At 38.7% G+C, this 22,667-nt stretch overlaps 1 protein-coding gene across 4 annotated transcripts in view; it reads left to right on the top strand.

Annotated features, from left to right (window-relative positions):
* The window catches only part of SRGAP1 (SLIT-ROBO Rho GTPase activating protein 1), a 334,709-nt gene that overhangs the window by 163,643 nt on the left and 148,399 nt on the right, over window positions 1-22,667 (top strand). For all 4 annotated transcript variants that reach the window (XM_009004152.5, XM_002752697.6, XM_078336139.1 and 1 more), the window contains exon 4: window positions 19,320-19,382. In XM_009004152.5, the coding sequence (XP_009002400.1) occupies window positions 19,320-19,382 (63 nt within the window). The remainder of the gene's footprint in view (window positions 1-19,319; window positions 19,383-22,667) is intronic.

Below are 22,667 nucleotides of genomic sequence, written 5' to 3'. Positions count from 1 at the left end.
AGGCCAGGCATAGCGTATTGTATAGTAGGCTTTACCATCTGGGTTTGTGTAAGTACACTCTATGATGTTCACACAACAATGAAATTGCCTAATGACGCATTCATTAGACTACGTCTCTGTTATTAAGTAAAGCCTGTCTGTACTTGAACTCATAATTAATTACATTGAGACTAGTGGTCAAGGAATTGACCTTGAAAGCGTATTTTTAGCTAAAATTAAAATCTAGAAGGGTAAATTGTTTTAAATGGATATCTATACGTTACTTTTATTTTCTTTGGTTTGCTTATCTGTAGTTTCTGATTTTATACAGTGAACATATTGTATAATAAAACACACAATGAAACAATTATTTTATGTAAACTGAAATCTGAAGGAAAAGATTTGGTCCAGAGTATACCAGTATTTTCTGTAAAGGAGTAGGAGAACTCTATCCAGTAAATAATTCATCCCAAATGCTGTTTATTAGTGGAGAATCTGCCTGTTCTCCAGGTTCAGTTGAAAATTACTCTTGGATTATGCACCATTAGGATGGTTAAAATAGGAAGACATGAAATCAGAAGACTTCTGACTAAGACAATAGATTGTACATGGGCTCCAGCCACCTTATTTTCCAAATTATTTGTTAAATGACCAATCAAATACATAGATAGGAAAAACTAGAAAAATTCTTTTAACTTCAAGCAGAGCCCATCACTCCTTCTCTCAAATCTTCTAATGGCTTTCACCACACTCAGAGCAAAAGTCTACATTCCCACCTCCCTTCCCCAGCTTTATTTTTCTTTATAGCACTTATCCCTTTGTGACATACTATATATTTACTTATTTATTCACTTTCTGTCTCCCCTCTGTTCCAGTGTAAGTTCCTAAGGGAAGAGACCTTTGTGTTGTTCACTGAAACAATGACTGGCATAGGGTAGGTGCTCAGGAATTATTTATTGAAGGAATAAGTAATGAAGAAAGATTTACATCTGTATTAGAAACTCAAGATAGTGGCATTTGCATAACAGATGTTTCAAGGCATTTCAGCAAGACCCAATATTAGCAAGGCTAAGTTTAATCAACACTATTATATACAACCTACTTCCCAAGAGAAAGCAATCAGAGTAGGACCTGGCAGTAACCCACCTTCACAGGTCACTTAGGAGGACTGATGAGACTCATCGCTGGAGCCTCCTCTCTGTTCTGCCACAGAATGGTAGACCTGGGGCCATGGTGCACCACACTTTGCTCTAAGCACCCAGAGGCACCATGAAATTCGCCGAAGGTTCCCATGGCACAGGTTTGCACCTAACTCTCCCAACTGAAAATTGCTCTTAGGGTTATTTATATTCTTTTTCATCATTCTTTGAGATATTTGGAAATCCAGTATCTATAAACATTAGTCAAGAACTGTCTCTCAGAATTAAGCTCAAACTCCTATTTGACTCTTAAGACAATACCAGCAAGCATGGACTTCCTTAGAGAGATAATTATGCACATACTTACAGGGATAAGTATGAGTAAACAAAGAAGAATACATAGTTTTTCTCAATCTATAATTTAGTTAATTCATTCATTCTTGAGTAAGCACTTATTGAAGCCTTCTTTGTCCCAGGCATTTTTCAAGATGCTGGGGATACAGCAGTAACCAACACAGGCCTTCTCCCTGCCCCTTGGATCTTACAGTGGGAGAGTACAGACAATTACAATCTTAATTACAGAACAGCATGTTAATTGTACGATAAGGGGGAGAAGCCCCTTACTTCTTGTGACTTAAAGATCAGAAAAGCTGCAATTTGAATCAGTTATTAAGAGTTAGCTGGAGAGATGATGGGAAAGGAGCAGAAAGCACTTCCAGGAAGAAACAGCATGTGTGAAGAACCACATGCACAAGAGATTTCATGGAGGAAAAGGGTGTTCTTTGTAGGTGAATCAAAGAATGAGAGAGGGCAGATGGCAAGAGAGAAGACTGGAGAAATAAGAAAGAGTTGAAATTAAAGGCCATGTTGAGGAGTTCAAATTTATTCTGAGAGCAGTGGAATGCCATTTACGGGTTTAAACACAGTAGTGACATGATCCGCTTTCCATGTGCCTAAAGTGTGGAGAGTGGATTGAAAGGTGATAAGACAGAAAGACTCAGTTTGCAGCTCCTGGGATTAATCCAGATGAGAGATGAGGATGCTCTTCCTTGGTTGTGGAAGCAGAGACAGAGGAGCAGGTGGATTTGAGTGGTGTGGTGGAGACAGAATATGTAGGCCTGGGTAATTGGCTGGGTGGGAGAGGAAAGAGATGTACAGGGAGCAGTCCGAGGTTACACCCAGGCTTAGGCAGTGTCAGGGTGATAGGTGTCATATGAGAGGAGAAGGCTCAGGGCACAGAGGCTGTGATGGGAAAGGGATTGTGGAAAACATGGTGTTTACTTTTGGGTGTGCCTGTAGATAGCTGGGTAGAGAAGCCCCATAAGCAGACCAAGATCTTCAGGAGAGAGATCACGACTAGACAGTTGGGAATCTTCCACCTTTGGCAGATCATTAAAATCTTGGGAGTAGTTGAGGTAAACCAGGGAGAACATATAGGGTGAGGAGGGACGAGTATCTAAGATAAACTAGGAATTAAGGGAAGAGAAGAAGAAATGCATCCTATAAAGTGGCTGAGAAGGATTAGCCAGAGAAGTGAGAAGAAACACAGGTCAGTGAGGTGTCCAGAAAGCTAAGTGAAGAAAGTGCTGCAAGGAGGGAGTGGTCAACATGCAAAGGCCCGTGACATCCACTGAACTCAGCAGCAAAGGGTTCTTGGTAATCTCCATGTGAGGAGTCTGGGCAGAATAGGAAATGTTGAGCGAGCAAGTTAGGACAGAAATGTGGACAGTATCATCTAGAAATTTGCCTATAATGAGGAGGAAAGATAATGCATGTATTTGAAGAAGAACATGGGTCAAGAAAGGAGTGTGTGTGTGTGTGTGTGTGTAAAAAAAAAAGAAACGGACATTAGAACAAACTAGTTTAAAATGTTGAGGTGGGCCAGGCCTGGTGGCTCATGCCTGTAATCCCACCGCTTTGGGAGGCCAAGGCAGGAGGATGACTGAAGCCAGGAGTTCGAGAACAGCCTGGGCACCATAGCAAGACCTGGTTTCTATAGAAAAAATATTTAAGTTAGCTGGGCATGATGGTGTGCACTTATACTCCCAACTACTTAAGAGGCTGAGGTGGGAGGATTGCTTGAACCCAAGAGTTCAAGACTACAGTAAGCAATGACTACACCACTGCCCCCTGGCCAGGGCAACAGAGTGACACCTTGTCTCTAAAAAAATCCAAAAGTAGTATGTTGAGGAAAAGGAGCCACAAAAAGGGAAGCTCGACACATTAGGAGAGAACAGGTCTAATTTATTGATCTAAGACTCTGCCAAGGGGGCAGATAATGGGACCCAAAAGACAGGCAGAGGGATTAGCCTCTGGCAAAAGACTGTATTTGGAGATGAGAGAAGAGTTGCTCTGGATGCAGGTAGTTTTTTCGGTGGGTGGCAGGATATTATGGGATTCTCTATACCTGTTTATTCATGAAGTTAAAAGTGATAGCATGTAATAAGCAAGAGGAGAAGAAAGAATAGTCTGTTGGGATAATAAGGTTTGGGAAAAGTAGAGAAGATTCCAGCCAACCTCTAGAGGAACTGAGAATTTAAAATAAAAGAAATATAATATGAAAAAGAATCACCACTTGAGAAAATACTACAATATAAAAATAGAATATGAGTTTTCTTTTCTTTTTTTTTTTTTTTTTTTTTCGAGACGGAGTTTCGCTCTTGTTACCCAGGCTGAAGTGCAATGACGTGATCTCAGCTCACCGCAACCTCTGCCTCCTGGGTTCACGCAATTCTCCCACCTCAGCTTCCCGAATAGCTGGGATTACAAGCATGTGCCACCGTGCACAGCTAACTTTTTGTATTTTTAGTAGAGACGGGGTTTCACCATGTTGACGAGGATGGTCTCGATCTCTTGACCTTGTGATCCACCCGCCTCAGCCTCCCAAAGTGCTGGGATTACAGGCATGAGCCACTGTGCCCAGCCCCGAGTTTTCAAACAAAGTTGCTGAAAACACACACACACACACACACACACACTGACGTAGTACTTTCAAGCTTCAAACTTAAATCACTTCTACAGGCATTCCACAAAACCATCCCATTTCTCAAAAAGAGCACAGATTAGGTCTCACATGTAATATTAAATTTCAGAAAACAATGGAGCAAAACCTGCAAGAACAACTGAAGAAAAGTTACAACTCCAAAATTCTAGATACCATCAAGTCGTTACTCATTTTAAAAAGCAACTGAAGAGCAATCTTAAATATGTAGTGTTCTTTCCTGAATACACTGTTAGTTTGGGTAGATTGTATGCAAAGTTAGCATAAATGATCTACTTTCCTCTTATCTACTTCCTGAAGTATTTCTTGCCCACACTGACTTTGGACTTGGCCATATGACCTACTTCGGTCAATATGCAGATACTTGAGAAGTGCTTTTTTGATGCTTTTGGACACGTAACATGTTATCAAGTCCTAGCTAGCTTGCTGGATGAGGGACAAGACTACATGGAAGGCAGCTGAGGCCTCCTAATATTACACATACAAGGAGGACATCTTAGATCATCTAGTTGCCAGCTGACCCCAGATGATGGCAAATGCAAGAAAGAACATAGCCAAGCCAGCCCAGAAGAGAAGAATCTCCCAACTGACCCACAGAATCCTGAGCTAAGTCAAATGTTGTTTTAAGCCACTAAATTTGGATGTGTCCTTCTGCAGCAAAAACTAAATGATACACTAAGTAAAGACCTGTGCCCTCCCCAAAGGTAGATGAAATTGAAAGATAAACATTGGTTTTGGGTAAATTGAGTAAGTATACTCTACCATGCCTTTCCCATTGAAGGCATCTTTAAAGCCACTGAACACCTGCAACAGTTTAAAAACTGAAAATTAAATAGTAGCAGTTAGATTGGTGAAGATGATTTTTTTAAATTCCATCAAATTGGCATTAAGTTTTCCAGTTTTTTTCCTTCAGTGTTCTCCTGCCTAAATGCAAGGTAGCTAGAAACCTGGAAGTAGGCATCAGACTTACATAAAACACAGAGGGTTGTAGGAGAAGCCTTTAGCTGTGACACAAAAAAAAAAAGCAGAAAAGGGAAAATAAAGATGATCTTCAATTTTTCTTTTTTCTTGCTACTTCCTCATGCCCTAATCCCCAGACATTCCCAAAATGACAACAGCAATAGCAGTGACACCAACAGAGGCCTACAATTCCCTCCAACTCTGAAAGAGAGAAACTTTCCTCCCTGCTCAGAAGAGCCGTGATCCAAGAGGGTGGAGCAACCACCCGTTGTTTTTTCTGTCTGTTCTGCTGCCACTTGGCCCCAGATGTGGACACAGTCATAAGGAGTGTTTAGTAGATTAGAATAACTAAAGCACCAACTTTCCAGTTCGAGGGATGAAAAGGGGAGCCCTAGAAACCAAAAAGTACTGGGGAGATTTCAGAAGGGGTAAAGATTGAGAAAGTTTTAGCAAAGAAATAAAAGGTATAAATGGAAATTTGAGAACTGAAAAATGCAGTAACTAAAACAAAAAAACCTCACTAGATAGGCTCACTCTCAGAATGAAAATAACAGGGGGAAGAATCGCTGTACATGAACATAGACTAACAGATAATATCTGGTCTGAGTAACAGAGAGAAAAAATACCTTTAAAAAAATGAACAGAGCTTCAGGGACTTTGGGAATGATGCCCAAATGTCTAACTTTGTGTTATCAGAGTTCCTGAAGGAGAGGAGAAAGATTGTGGGGCATAAAAAAAAAGCCTAGTTGAAAAATGATGGCAAGAAAATTTCCCAAGTTTGGCAAATGACATAAACCTGCACATTCAAGAAGCTCAGCAAAACTAAACTAGATGAACCCAAAGGGGTCCATACCCACATACATCATAATAAAACTGAAAACTAAAGACGAAGAAAAAAATAGTGGAAGCAGCCGGTGAAAAATGATGCATTAGTTCTGGGGGAACATTAATTCAAATGGCTGTGGGACTCTCAACACAGTAAATGCTAGCAGCACCTCACTGGTTGTGACAACCAAAAATGTCTTCAGACACACCAAGGGTCCTCTGGGGGCAAAATTGTCCCCAGCTGAGAAACATTAATGTAAATTAATTGAGTCTTCTATCCTAGTTTTTTTTTTAAAGAAATATTCCAGTTTGGTTTGTTTTCCAATCTCAGGGTTTGGAAGTCCAGATTCAGTGAACAAACATGGAGTAGGTCCAAAGGCACCCAGTCCCGCATGTCCCATGAAAAAGGAATTAAAAAATATTGTTCGGTACCAGGTTTAATCTGTTTCAGTTATTTATAAAAGATGAGCCCTTAATAAAGTTCATTTTCAAAGAGGCATAGACACACTGAATCCTTACCCATTCTCATGTGCAAAAGAAAATGTTGCTTTAAGAAAGTAACTGATGAGGAGAGAACATTCCTACCATATGTTGAGGTGTCTGCAGTTGAGATCAACAAATTCTAAAGCAACCTAAGAACAGTATTCTGGTTGCTAGCCAACTTTCTTACTAGTTGAAGACTATGTTTAATACCACATGGTAGGGATTCTAAAAGATTTTCAGCAGCTGTAAGAAATGCCATATTGGGGGAGATTGCACATATAGCAAATATTTGAATTAAGAAACACTTGTGATACCTTGGAATATATCAACCTAAAAATATACACTTGCAGAAGAGATACTGAATATGGCTGTCACATTTATTTCAGTACCTTTTAAGTCTCAGAGGAAAAAATATTATTGTCAGTGAAGCAATTAAATAGGAACTAGAAAATTTGCCAACTAAATACTTTGTTTAATCCACCTAGAAGCCTATAAAAAAGGAAATAAATTAACCATTGGTTATATAAACTATTTATATTGAGAAAAAAACAGCAATATTCAATAATTAGTAGTAAATAAACACATGTACCACTTTTACTTTTTAAACTTTAACAGTTTCAAGTGAACACATAGAACCATAACTGGGTAATGTGCTGGCTTGAACAAACATGTCCATAAAATTTTTATCTTAGCTGGGCACATTGGTTCACACCTGTAATCCCAGCACTTTGAGAGGCCAAGGCTGAAGGATTGCTTGAGACCAGGAGTTCAAAACAGCCTGGGCAACATAGAAAGACCCCCATCTTTACAAAAATAAAAATTAAAAAAATAGCTGGGCATGGTGGTATATACCTGTAATCCCACCTACTTAGGAGTCTAAAGCAGGAGGCTGATTTGAGCCCAAGAGTTCAAGGCTGCAGTGAGCTATGATTGTACCACTGCACTGCAGCCTAGGAGACAGAACAAGACCCTGTCTCTTAAAAAAAAAAAAAAAAAAAAAAAAAGGTTTAACTCTTTAGCTCTAAAGATGGAGATTGCACAGCTTTACTATTATAATCAACTTTTATTATTTAACAAGATCCAGTCACTCTACCAAAGAAGTCATGGCAAATCCCTAGTAACTTATACTTCTCTTCCCTTTTTGTTTTTTCTGAAACCTAACTTTACTGAAATCAGCTTTTTCCTGAAACAGAATAGACATTATATTTCTTTATTCATTCAACAAACTTCTATTGATAACCTTTATGTGATAGGCACAGTGCTGGATACTAAGGTCACAAGAGCAAGTAAGACACAAATCTTCAACTGGTGCCTCCACAGGATCTTAGAATCTACTAAGGAAAGGAATTATAGACATAAAAATTACATTGCAAATTGGTAACTGCTCTTAGCTAGATAGGACCTAAGACCATGAGAGCACAAAGGATTGAGTAAAGCATTCTGGCTGGAAGAAAGGCCTCACAGAGAGAAAGACACTTAATCAAGCTCATAAATTTGGTGGGATTTTACAGAGGAATTTGGGAAATACATTCTTCTATACTGAAAGACCAGCAAGGACAATTCTCTGAATTTCTGATCAAGCCTAGCACATATCTAGGAAATGAAGCTAGGGAAAGACAAGGGTTAGAAGAGCTCCTCGTGGCCCCTTAACAGCAATGAGTTTTAAAGATGCATCAGGCCCCTTCTGTGCCTAGAGCAAATGCTCACATCTCTTACCCAGCTGGCTGGTATTAGGAGTGTAGCCTATGGCATGACGAAGGATAAACAGTGGGTAACAGCTGCCTGAAGTCTAGAGAGGCAGGTTGTGGGGGGCATGCACAAGAATTTGAATCTCAGTTTGAGGAATCGATATGTTGTTATCTAAGCAATTAAGGATGCCAAGAGAGTTTTAAACTAGAGATATGACTTAATCAGTTCGGTTTTTTGAAAGCATTGTGAAGCATTTGAAAGCATTGGAATAGGAAGAAACTTGTCTTGGGGAACCTAGTGAGGAGGCTGTTGCATTAGTAATCTGGGTGGTAATTTTTAGCCTATCATGTGAATTGTGGCCAGAGCATAATTCTATACTTATAACAACATCGCCTTGTAAAAGTTCTCATTGTTGTCAACCACCAGTGTGTCCTGTGGGGGCTGGGGGAAAGAGTTCTCACTGGTGTAGGTTAAGAATGAGTTGAATAGATTTTTGCTGTTGAGTATAAAAGCCCTGTTAGTAATTTAAATCCAGAATATTGTTATTCAGTTCATACAATTCAGATTTTCTTAAGGCTTCTACTTCTTTAGCTGATGGATCTTTAGCTTATTGGGAAAAGAAAGAATCTAATCCTGAGTGCTAGATTCTTAGACTTACAGTAACTATGCAGATGTGGATTTAGACCAACTCCACCAAACAGGGCAATTGCAAGTGATTACAAGTCACTGAGTGGCCTGTGTTGCTTCCTGATCCTCCCAAGATCTTAGCCTCCACCCCTTGAAATATAAAAAACATGTACTTAACATCACTAGCTGCAAAATAATAAACAGTTATCTGTGAGGCAAGGAGAATTTGCTCTGATTTCTTTAAACTGTGTCATTTAAGGAAGTGGTTCCCAACCTTTTTGGCACCAAGAACTGGTTTCATGGAAGGCAATTTTTCCAAGGGCAAGGGGATAGTTTTGGGATGAAACTGTTCCACCTCAGATTGTCAGGTGTTAGATCCTGAAAAGGAGCATATGACCTAGATCCCTTATGTGAAGAGTTCACAATAGGGTTTATGCTCCTATGAGAATCTAATGCTGCCGCTGATCTGATAGGGGGTAGAGCTCAGGCATTATAATAGAGGCTCACCCACCCCTCACCTCCTGCTGTGTGGCCCGGTTCCTAACAGGCTCCAGACTGCTGCCACTTCAGCAGTTAGAGACATTAGGAATATTTAGTACAGAGGAAGTAAGTCTCACCTAGGACTTAATAGCTATCTTCAAATATTTGAAGCCCAGTCATACAAAAGATGGTTTACTTTACCTTTCTTAGGGTAAAGTAATGTCTCTATACTTAAGTTCCCCCAGTTGGTCTTAACTCTTATAGCCTTATAGAGTAGATAAGGAGTTAAGGTCATAACAGGAGTTAAGACCAACTGGGGGAACTTAAGCAGAGACAGGTTTATGTTACCCTAAGAAAGACTGTAACAGTCTGAAGTCAGCAAGGCTATCTCACATGTAGAGCTCTGCTTCGTTGCAGTTTTGCAGCATTCTCTGGAATGCACTTTATCTTCCCTAATATAGTACCACAAACACAGTTGAGTATTCTAAAAACTAAATCTTGAATTGTGTTGAATTAACTAAGACTTCTGATTTGAAAGTTTATATGAATAGACTATTGCATTTGAATTTAGAGAAATAGAAAGTGACTTCAAAAGATAAAACAAAGATACGATGCTGAGCTAATAATGGCATAATGACAGTAAGAGATGATACTTATGGTATGTTTGGTATGTGCCAGACACCCTGTTAAGCACGTAACCATGGGCATCTCATTTAATCCTTTTAACAACTCTGTGGAGTATATACTGTAATCTTCCCCTATTTTACAGCAGAAACAGCTCAGAGAAGTTAAATATATTTAAGCAGATATTTAAACAGTTTGGCCCTTCTTGAAGGTTTTGGGGATTTTCCCCCTTGAAGTGCCTGCCATTTCTTGTGCAATTGCCCATTAGCCACAAGGATTTTTTAAATTTCTCTGATTGTATTCAGCAACCCAAGTTCTTTGTCAAAGGGATACTTACACCATAAGAATGTTTTTCTTTTTCTATTTCTTTATGGTACCTATGGTATCTATTGTCAGATTGGTGACCAGTTAACTGGCTTTAGTTCTGAGATGGTGCTATTCAGCCAAATGTCAATCTTTAAAGGGAGTTTCTGATTTTGCTTAAATGTTTAAAGATCAATTAGTTTATTTAAAAAATTGTGGGTATAGTTCCAGAGTAAGATTATATAAATATAGAGATTTTGCTTGGCTTAAAGTTTTTGAAGATGCATAAATCAGACTGGATCGAAATTGTTTTGACTACCTCTGTTTCTCTCCTAGACTGTAAGGTCACTTTTCTTTCCTAAACACATAGGAGACACTCAGTTTAAAAGTAGTAGAATGAATGGGTAAATGCATGAGTGAGTATGTGAATGAATGAACTTACTTCAGTATCTCAAGGATTCTCTGCCTTTTGCTTGCTAATCCAATGGATGACTTATATTATAAATGAGCAGATTTCCTGCTTACTGGTTTGCTTGGTCCCTGGATTTTTTCTTAGCACAGTGCTATTAAGACTAAGGTTATGGGTTTCCTATAAAATGTGGTCTAGTTTGCTTCATTACATAATATACTTATAATCCCAACTACCTGGGTTGTAGATGTGAGCTTTTGATCACACCGGGGAGCAGTATAGCTTTGGATCTCTCACAATCATGACTGTCACAGAAGTCCAGTTGGCTTTACTAATAAATTAGTAGACTCCAGTTCATGCACTAAAGACATATTATTATGGTAATAGTGAGAAATTTTTCATAAAGCTGAGCTATTGCATTTTTGTAAAGTTCAGCATATTAAAAAATGGTTTGGAACTATTTTTTGATATTTTTAGTTAATTATAGTCTGAAACAGTTTTATAACTCATTCTGATTTTAATTAAGTACATTTATTTACATCAGCCATTGAGAATTTATATGTAATTGATTATTCATTTAGTGACACTGAAAAGGTATTTCCAATTTATCAGCATTTTGAATAGAGAAATAATTCTTCATGTGTTTATTGAAGAGCCAGGGAAATGAAAATGAAGACCCGTGTTTCATCTACTTTATTTCCTGTAGGATTTAAATCTCAGTCTTGAATTACTTAATCAGCGTGTTCAAGTACTGTTTCTATGGGGTAGGTTATGAGTGACTTTGGTGATAATGACTGCACAACTTTCAAATAGCGTGCTCGAAGGCTGAGCACAGCAACAGTGGACCTTTTCCCCCTGGATGTAGAATACCACATTGTCCAGCAGTTTTATTAGTAATTGTAAGAGATGCCCCAGATAGTTCCCTTTATGGTTAAGTTTTGTCTTGATTTGAAATCAAGCTCTGGTTTCTCTGTATTTATGATTCCTTCTAATTTCCTGTTTTCTAATGGTATGGAGTTTTGCCTAAAAAAAATTCTGATTTTTACCTCCTTAGGGTAAAGTAGATCATGAAACTAATTCCATGATAGTTAGATAGCTTTATACTTAGTTGTGATTTTAATAAGTACAAAACCATGTCCCTTGACAGATAGAAGGGAAATGCGCGGAAACATTGTAAATATTACCCAGAACTTGGTTTAGTACATCAGGTGCAACCCAGCTTTCTCCATTAGGCATTTTAAAAGACACTGTCGCCTGTGTCTTCAGAATTTACCTTAATTAAGGGAATGTATTAATATAGAGACACAGGAACATGAGCTTTGAAACTTAAAAGCACACACATTGTGGAAATATGGCCTGATCCCTTTAACCAGAATTTACATCCCAAACTGACTGAGCACGAGACACTAAAATCATTTGAAACCCTCTCATTAAATATTGAATCTGGTTTTTCTCTGTCTCTTTTATTCCCATGGTGACTCAGCATACGTCAGAATTTCTTGACTGGTTACAATAGATTTACTTTAAAAATACCTCTGTAAAAGGCCACAGTGCTTCTGAATGGGTCATTGAATCCAACCACATAGATCAGTTGATAGATGCTCAGTGTATATGTGGTTGTATTAACTATGCTCTTTGTTCTTCCTCTCTCTCCTTTCTTGGAGGTTCTAGGGGTAAGACCACAACCCTCTAGGAATAGGGACCCCAGCCAGGGCCCACCCAGTGTAGTATTTATCATAGCACACCATCTAGAAAGCTGTTTGGGTATGTCTGGCACCTTCATGAGATTGCAAACTGGAGCACAGAAACCAGGCCTTACTCAGTGCTATTCATTGGACAGATGTAGATCCTGTACCTCCAGAGTGCCAAGCACCATAGTAGGCACTGGGATTAGTGCAAACACGATTATTAAGATGTGGTCCCTGCTCTCAAAAAACTGTGTTTATGAGGAAAGAAGTAAATGTAACAAGCATACTAGCAACATTTCAGGTGTAATAAGGACCGTCTCAATAAAACCCTGTGACAGACTATTAGCGTTTCCTTTTTGTCAGTGGAAAATCTGAGGCCTTACAAAATTATTTAATTTTACACAGACTGTAACAAGGTAGTTTGAACACAAGCACTTCAACTTTAGAGTCTGAACTCTTAGCCAGTGTACTATATAGCCTAGAGGTAGTAATAAATTAATGTATTATAAAATCACAAGGCAGGAAAGACCTAATCTCTTTCCTTGGAAGACAAGGTGAAGTTACTAGAAAGCTTTTACAGAGTTACATATAGGATTGTACAGGGTAAAGAGAAGGAGGGAGAGTCTAGGAAAGAAGAAATGGCTTGGGGAAAGCACAGAGCTTGGAAAGTGGGGCTTGAGACTTAGCAGTTTAGGACCAGGCTGAAGGATGGGGTATGGGATTTGTGGAAAGTGAAGTAGACTAGTTAGGCAGAAGTTATGGATGAGTTAAAAAAAAATTGAACTCTATCCTAAAATAATATAGTAAGTCTTTAAACAGTTTTAATCAGAGGAAACCTAATTAGATTTTTAAAAATTCTGATGACCTAGAGAAAAAAAAAATTGATCAACCAGAATTGATAAGATTGGTAACTTCTTCAAGGAAAAGCAACCAGTCTTAGAGGAATCCCAGATTTCTGATTTGAGTGACATTGTTGTCCTAGAAGCATTATAATTTCATGATAACCCTTTTAAAAAATAATCTTCCAACATGTATTAAGAGTCTTAAAACTGTTCATACATTTATGCTAATAATTTCATGTCTCGGAATTGGCTTAAGCAAATAATACAAATGCAAGATATATGCTGTTTGATCAGCATTTATGATAGTTCAGAGTGCTTCAAACATATTAGTGAAATTGAATAAGTAAATAAATGATTGACAGCTTGGTAGAGAATAGCAGAAACACTGGAAACAGTACACTTTAATGTTAATGTACATTTACTAGTTAGTTATGAATCCAATTGTGGTTCTGAAAAATTATATAATTACATGTAAAAATGTATTGTAACTTAAAAAAAAAGCAGAATAGGAAAATATACTTAGACCTATGTTTAAATAAACAAACTTGAAGTAAATACATCAAATCATAATGGTGGGCCAGGTGCAGTGGCTCATACCTATAATCCCAGCACTTTGGGAGCCCAAAGCAGGCGGATCACTTGAGCCTAGCCTGGGCAACATAGCGAAATCTACTCTCCACATAAAATAAAAAAATTAGCTCGGCATGTTAGTGCGTGCCTGTAGTCCCAGCTACTTAGGAGGCTGATGTGGGAGATTCTCAGGCCACTGCACTCCAGCCTAGGTGACAGAGGGAGACCCTGTGTCAAACAAATTTTAAAAATTACAATGGAGAGATTATCCTTCTATTCTCTATTTCTTCAGTATTCAATATACTTAGTTCATTTTCATGATGGAAAGAGATTAAAAACTTTGAGACTGTTCATTTTGGACTGTTAGAAATATCAAACATCAAAATGACAATAAATAGTAAACAATTGGAAATAGGGTTGGGATTAAACTCTGGGTTTATACACTGGAAACATTCAGTAAATGTCAACTGAATTGAAGTTCTATCCATTTTCCTTCCCCTTGGGTCAGGATTCCAGAATCCTAATGAAATGTATTAGAATTACCATTATTTGAATATATTAATGGGAAGCAAAAACTTCGTTCCCAACACAAAGAAACATTGATTTCTTTCCTTAATACTTGCCTTATTTTTCTTATGTGGCAATTCTTGTTCAAGGGCCAAAAGCAGCTCTTACTGCTTATACATATTTTAGGTAGTTATTATCTTTTTGTTTGTTTGTTTTTTTGAGACCAGGCTCACTCTGCCACCCGGGCTGGAGTGTATGCTCACAGCTTCCTGTAGCCTCAAACTCTTTGGTTCAAGAGATCCTCCCACTTCAGTCTCCCTAATATCTGGGACCACAGGTATGCACCACCATGCCTGGCTAACTTTTGTATTTTTTCTAGAGATGGAGTTTCCCCACATTCCCCAAGTTGGTCTCAAACTCTTAGGTTCAGGCAGTCTACCCACCTCAGCCTCGCAAAGTGCTGGGATTACAGGCATGAGCCACTTTCAAATTTTTAATTTGCCAAGCCTGTTTTCAAATTTTTAATGAAATAGAATCCAGAGGTGTATTTAACCTAGTAAATGATTTTTTTTTCTAATAAAGACTAGGTTTCACTATGTTGCCCAGGCTGGTCTTAAACTCCTGAGCTCAAGTGATTCTCCTGCCTTGGCCTCAAAATGCTAGGATTATAGGTGTGAGCCACCACACCTGGTCTTACTTACTGAATTTTGTTGGACTTTTGACAATCCAGATATTTTCTAATTAAAGAATTTCTGTTCATTAGCCTTGTAATGTGTATGCTAACTGGGCCATGACAGGTGCATTTTGGTTTAAAGATTGCTTCTTTGAGAGTCCAGAGTAGTATTTTGAAGAAAAGATTGTTTCTTGTTGTTACTGTAATAAACTGGAAACATATTTAAAGTGTGGGTAACATGAGGTGCTCCCTCCACTGTTCCCATATCATGAGGACAGGAACTATGTCCCCAGGATTCAGACTAGGACTTGATGTTTTATCTGGCCCAAGCATCTGTGAATATGAGGATGTATGAATTCATGTTTCACAAATTAGTCACATAAACTAGTGCTTCTCAAAGCATAGTCAGTTCCTTAGCAATCTTTGCAAACTAGTGGTGGGAAGAAAATCATTAATTTCTACGTTATTTACTAGACGATGGGAGGTTTGGACTGTCATTCAAAGTGAACAAACAGACACAAACTTTGGTGCTGTGTCATGAGGAAAGCCAAGGGTCTACCTACCGAAAGGAACTCCACGTCAACTTTTCACAAGATCTAGAATTCCCACTGGAACCCTTTCCTCGAGAGCCTGTTTCATGAGTTACATATACTTTATCATGTGAACTTGAGGAATTATCCATTTCCTAAGGGATGTTTCATCAGTTCATTTAATAGCACTGGTAGTAGGACCCCCTGAGAAGATGGAATGTAAGAAGATGGGTTTAATATACATACATGGCAAAGGAATATGGATATAAGAAAAGCCCAAGGCCTGGAGCATAATCCTTGAGGGCTCTTTGGAATCCAGGGTCACTTGAAGGAATCTAAAGGCCAGGGCAGTGTGGAAGGACAACAAAGTCAAATCAGGCCCGTCCTACAGGGAAGTCAATAGAATAAATGTCAAAAGAGACCACAGGAAAGGACAATGTGATATGACCTTTCACTCAAGGGAGTTGCCATGGCAAACCGTGTCTGGAAAAAGAAATAATGATAATTATGGCCTATTCACTGTGTTAGGAACCATTCTAAATGCTATGCATGAATCATGAATGCTTACAAAAACCTTATGGGATAAGTACAATGCCTATATACATTTTGCAGGTCAGGAAACTGAGGCATAGGCAGATCCAAAGTCCCTGAGACTTCAGACCAGGCATTCTAACTGCATAGTCATTAGACCTAAGCATTATATTATACTTCCTGAAGACAAGCTGTATGTATTTCAGGGCTTCTGGGAAAGAAAAAAGAAAAACTTTAAGTGTATGCCTGGCAGAACAGTCTGTCTGTGATGCCAGATTTCTTCTACCTCATTATCTGAAGTCTTAGAAAATACAGAACATACTATGAATTGTCAGTACATGGACACAGAGGGGAACAACACACACAGGGGCTGGGAGGAGGGAGAAGATCAGGAAAAATAGCGCGTATAGGCTTAATACCTGGGTGGCAAAATAATTTGTGCAACAAACTCCCATGATACAAGTTTACCTGTACCACAAATCTTTTTTTTTATTTTTTATTGCATTTTAGGTTTTGGGGTACATGTGAAGAACGTGCAAGATAGTTGCATAGGTACACATGTGGCAGTGTGATTTGCTGCCTTCCTCCCCTTCACCTATATCTGACATTTCTCCCCATGCCATCTCTCCCCAACTCCCCACCCCCTGCTGTCCCTCCCCTCTTCCCCTCAACAGACCCCAGTGTGTAGTGCTCCCCTCCCTGTGTCCATGTGTTCTCATTGTTCAACACCCACCTATGAGTGAGAACAAGCAGTATTTCATTTTCTGTTCTTGTATCAGTTTGCTGAGAATGATCTTCTCCAGGTTCATCCATGTACCTACAAAGGACACGAACTCATCGTTTTTGATTGCTGCATAATATTCCATGGTGTACATGTGCCACATTTTCCCTGTCCAGTCTATCATTGATGGGCATTTCGGTTGGTTCCAGGTCTTTGCTATTGTAAACAGTGCTGCAGTGAACATTCGTGTGCATGTGTCCTTATAGTAGAACAATTTATAGTCCTTTGGATATATACCCAGTAATAGGATTGCTGGGTCAAATGGAATTTCTATCTAGGTCCTTGAGGAATCGCCACACTGTCTTCTACAGTGGTTGAACTAATTTACACTCCCATCAGCAGTGTAAAAGTGTTCCTATTTCTCCACATCCTCTCCGGCATCTGTTGTCTCCAGATCTTTACATGTGCCCCTGAACTTAAAATAAAAGTTAAACTTTAAAAAATCATCTAGTTCTAAGACATTTGGCCTAAGATAGATTTGAGGACCCATATAACCCAAACCTAAATCTTTTATCTGACCCAGAATATTTTCTTGGGTTAAAGTTTCTTGAATGTAAGGGATTTTTTGTGGTGGTGGTGTTCTGAAGTCTTAGCCAAGAAATATTTTCTTTTTTGAGACAGGATCTCACTCTATCACCTGGGCTGGAGTGCAGTGGTGCAGTCTTGGCTCACTGCAACCTCTGCCTCCTGGGCTCAAGCAATTCTCATGCCTGAGCTTCCTGCGTAGCTGGGATTACCGGTGTGTGCCACCACACCTGGCTAATTTTTGTATTTTCAGTAGATACACTATGTTATCCAGGCTGGTCTTGAACTCCTGGCCTCAAGTGATCTGCCTGTCTCAGCCTCCCAAAGTTACAGGCATGAGCCAACATGACCAGCCGTATTTTCTTTTTTGACTTGCTACCTGAAACATGGGTAGCTGAGCAGACTTTCTCAGTGGCCTTTGATCCCATTAGAGAGTTCTAAATGGTTTGCCTAGATCCTTGAATGAAACCTGATATTAAAATAACACCAAATGGAAGTCGTAGGAGATTTGTACTGTAATATATACGCTCTCAATAGTCAAGATGCAGGGAAAATGAAATGAGTTTATGTTAACTTCATTTTTTTACTTGTAACTTTCCTTTCACTCTTGAGTGATTGATAACCCACATCTTCACATATAAGGGACACAGCAAGACATAAAAATCCCTAACTCCAAGTTGGGATTTTAGAAGCTGTCATAGCTTAGTAAACAGCAGCACTCTCTTAGATACTCCAAGAAAATTCAGTAACAAATACTGCTATTGAATTTTAATTCCTCAAAGTTTGGGTACTGCTCTGATGTCATCTTCTCACACTATTTTATCTTTCATGAGTCTTCATCATATTTGTCTTTTGTTGAGGCCTGACCTAATTACCTTATCTTTACAGATGTACTTAGGCCAGAAATGGGACCGTCTTTAAATTCTGTATTCTTGGTGCTCACTTGCCCAAGCACCACACAGGACACCAAGGGGTTGCAGAACTGATAAAGATATGGCCCTTATCCCTAAGACTAACAGTCCAGTGAGAGGTACATACATGGACCAGCAGCTGTTGTTATTGTCTCAAACTGTAGATTAAGCTGTGCTATACATTTTCTGTAGCTGACTACATAATGAACTCAAAACAGGAAAAAAAGGTCATTTGGGCATATGATTTTCTTTAAAATAACTTACAGCTTTTGCTGAAAACAATATTCAAATACTCTTCTATCAAACTCTCAGAATTGGCCTAGGGAAGGGTATTTTAAATGCTGGTTTTTTTTACCAACTGAATAGAAGAATGAAACTCCCCATGTTTTTGTCTTCACTGGAAATAATAATAAATGCAGAGGTAAAAGTTGTGGACCCTGAGTGGACTTACCATTTTACTGTTTTGAAAGTGCTTTCTTGCCAGGCTCACTGGCTTACATCTATATCCCAGCACTACAGGAGACTGAGGCCGGCAGATCACTGAGTTTGAGACCAGACTGGGCAATATGGTGAAACCCCATCTCTACAAAATATATAAAAGCCAGTTGGGCTTGATTGCATGCCTCTGTAGTCTCAGCTGCTTGGGAGGCCAAGGTGGGAGGATTGCTTGAATCTAGTTCAAGGCTATAGTGAGCTGTGAGCACGCCACTGCACTGCAGCCTGGGTGACAGCAAGACTTTGTCTCCAGAATCAAAAAAAGTGCTTTCTTAAAATTAAACTTGTAGTCAGTCACATTGTGACTTTGGACAGAGGGAGTTAATATCCCCTTTGGTTTCTTAGTTAGTTTATTGAGAATCACCCTGTAAAATTTCTTCGTGATGATACCGAGATAGGAGACTGGATGATCTAGTTCATGTTTAATGGTCCTTAGTTCTACAACTCAACTTGTAAGCAAGCATGATACTTCACCCTGCTTATTTTCTCTCTCTTTTTGCTAAAGTCTGTTTGGATGGTTGGGGAGCCATTCACCCAAGGTTGTCACTTGTTTGTTCTGTTTATCCTGTGGGGACCATCTGTATACAGTACCTAGGGTTTATAAAGGTCCATTGCATTGAAGATGTTTATTACAGAGCCTTGCTGTCTTTATATTGTGTTAGATACATTTCTCTATTTTCAGTCAGTAGACTTTTTAAGATGTAAATAATTTTAAAATATTCTTTCTGATCTTCTTTTTAATTACAGAGCAAAGAGATTGCATTCCAACTTCATGAGGATTTAATGAAGGTTCTTAATGAGCTTTATACGGTAAGCACATAATCCTTCTTCTTTTCTAGAATTCTTGGGTTAGAATTCTGGTTTGTAAAAACACTGCTCATTGTAGTATTCATTCCAAGCCAGAGTGACAATAGATCCTCATCTGGTTGAAATACAGGAACAAGTGGATAGGGGTACACAGTTGCATTCCTTTGCCACTCCCTCTCAATTTGGAGAAACTGTACTCAGATAAATTGTCTATCTATCTATCTATCTATCTATCTATCTATCTATCTATCTATCTACACATGTATATACACAATTAGCACATTTTGGGAAACTAAAGTATAGATGTCTCCATAAGACATGTTTTTAACTGGATTGTGTGTGATCTATACATGTATTGAATTCAAGAATATGTTGTTTAAAATTGATGCCATTGTGGCCGGGGGTGGTGTAATCCCAGCACTTTGGGAGGCTGAGACATATCAGTCACTTGAGGTCAGGCGTTTGAGACCAGCCTGGCCAATGTGGTGAATCCCCATCTCTATTAAAAATGTAAAAATTAGCCGAGTGTGGTGGCATGCTCCTGTAATCCCAGCTATTTGGGAGGCTGAGGTAGGTTGAACCCAGAAGGCGGAGGTTGCATTGAGCCAAGATCACACCATTGCACTCCAGCCTAGGCAGCAGAGTGAGACTCTATGTCAAAAAAAAACAAATGTTGCTGTTGTGGAACTTGAGCAATTTAGTTTGCTTTATTCTGGTACTTTCTTTTTTTTCCTGCATTTTAGTTCAATTAATTGTTTGGTTAATGACATTTTTAAATTACTTTTGAAAGATATCTCTTTTTGCAATAATTTGCTTTTTTGACTTACATTTTATTTAGGGTACTTCATATAATCATTAAGAATTAAATAATTTAAAATACTTTATTAAAAATAATGAAAACTAATGATGTTGCAAGTTGGAATTAGTAATATATTCATGTAAATATTTTTTCATACTTGATCAAGTTATTAAAAACAAATTTGGGGGATATTTTACTCTAAGAGAATAAAATAACATAATAAATGAGTAACATTTATAAATGAGTAATTTGTACTAGTGAAAGATATTTGAATTTTTATTGCACAATATTATTTGATTTTTTTTTTGAGAAGGAGTCTTGCTCTGTCACCCAGGCTGGAGTACAGTGGCGCAATCTCCGTCACTGCAACCTCCACCTCCCAGGTTCAAACAATTCTCCTACCTCAGCCTCCCAAGTTGCTGGGATTACAGGCATGCACCAGCTTGCCTGGCATATTTTTTTGTATTTTTAGTAGAGATGGGGTTTTGCCGTGTTGGCCAGGCTGGTCTCAGGCTCCTGGCCTCATGTGGTCTGCCCGCTTCAGCCTCCTAAAGTGCTGGGGTTACAGACATGAGCCACCATGCCCATCCTAAATTTTTTTTATAGGCAGATTAAACCTGAAACTTGAAAACATGTTTCTTGATTTACCAATTTCATTTGTTCCTAAAAAGCCACATGTGTAAAATACAGTTTTGTAAATTAAATTTTTAATGCTCCTTTGATACTAATTAAAGAAACTTGTAAATTAAACTTTTATAAAATGACTCTTTATAAAATGAACTTTCTAATTTTTTTTTTTTGACATGGAGTCTCCCTCTGTTGCCCAGGCTAGAGTGCAGTGGTATGATCTCAGCTCACTGCAACCTCCGCCTCCTGGGTTCAAGCAATTCTCCTGCCTCAGCCTCCTCAGCAGCTGAAATTATGGGCACCCACCACCACGCCCATCTAATTTTTGTATTTTTAGTAGGGACAGCATTTTACCATGTTAGTCAGGCTGGTCTCAAACTCCTGACCTTGTGATCCTGCCACCTTGGTCTCCCAAAGTGCTGTCATTACAGGTGTGAGCCACCATGCCCAGCTACTTTCTAATTTTTGTATGAGTGTGATAAATCTGTATTTTTGTAAAGCATATTTACTACTTCTGTACATATAAATTGAATTGGCGGTTTCTGTGTGTTAGTTCCTCCTTAAGAAACTTTTGACTCCCTAGAAAAGCCTCAGGTTAAGAGATTACATCTATATACCAAATGCCTATTAAAACTGATTTTTACATGATAAAGGCCAATTTCTAGCCCATGCCTTATGTGATTTGTTAATTTCTGATACCCTAAGGTAGTAACCATTTCTAGAAGCCCTATAATTTAAAAGTTAAATGACCACTGTACACCTGAGACTTCCAAAGAGGAACAAGCAGAAATTCTAAGGACTTTGTGGCACTTTCCTTGTGGTTCCTTTTGCTTAGATCTTATTTTACTCAGAAATATAAGTCATTTCCTAATATCTTAAAAATGTAAGTCTGCTGGTTGTTACACTATCATGGTTTAGAGCCTGTTGATTATGGTCTGAAACTAATAGTAGTAATAAAGGCAACAGTGGCAAAGATGACCTTGACCAGCAAATACAAGAAAAGTCAATAGAATGTCCTGAAAATTTTATCTCAGTGAAAGATAAGCATAAAAGTATATACAGTGAAATTTCTCCTAGATCCAGCCTATTGATTGCACCTAGACATTTTGCAGACTCTGTAGCATTCAAGTAAGCAAGCTGACACCTCAAAACTCTTATCAATTTCAGCCTGAAAGAGCCAGGTTCTACCAAATGCCACCAGGGTTAGAGTGACCCTGTCAGAGTCATTTAAGCTCTCAGAATTGGTTGAGGAATTAAGGGATGGGGGAGACAGGTAATGAGGTTTTAATTATGTCATCTGTAGATCACTTTGAGCCCCTGGGAAAAAAAATTACTTTAATCAGAGAGCATGTTCAGCAAAGCCAGAGGTCACGTTCTGTGGGGAGAGAACTTCATATCACTCATGCACACACACTCTCTCTCCCTTTTTATTCTAAAAAGAGATGGTATTTGGTCTCTCTCGCACTTTATCTTCAGATAGACAAACTCTGTCTTGTTCAAATAAAATCTGTCCATTCTATTAATACTTCTTCAGTTTACATTAGAAAAGAGGGAAGGTGAGGCATATTTGAACAGTGGACCAATATTGGAGGAATGTGGGTTAGGTTCCCCTTTCAACCACTCACTGGTATTTTGGTCATGAACAAATAACCTAGTTGCATTCATAGAATTTTGTACAACTGATGATGTAATCGTGATTGCTGAAGTAACAGGTATAAATACATAGCCTTGGGGAATTGAGGATGCTTTTTAATTGTCTTTTCTGGCAAATATGCACTCCTCACTTGCTCTCAAACCTTGACACTTCTTGGGGTTGAAAGTGAGCACTTGTGAAGTATACTAGCTTCCATATGCCAGGGGAG

The sequence above is a fragment of the Callithrix jacchus genome, chromosome 9, assembly GCF_049354715.1.
Source record: "Callithrix jacchus isolate 240 chromosome 9, calJac240_pri, whole genome shotgun sequence".
NCBI lineage: Eukaryota > Metazoa > Chordata > Mammalia > Primates > Cebidae > Callithrix > Callithrix jacchus.
This window is presented reverse-complemented; position numbering and strand designations above follow the sequence as displayed.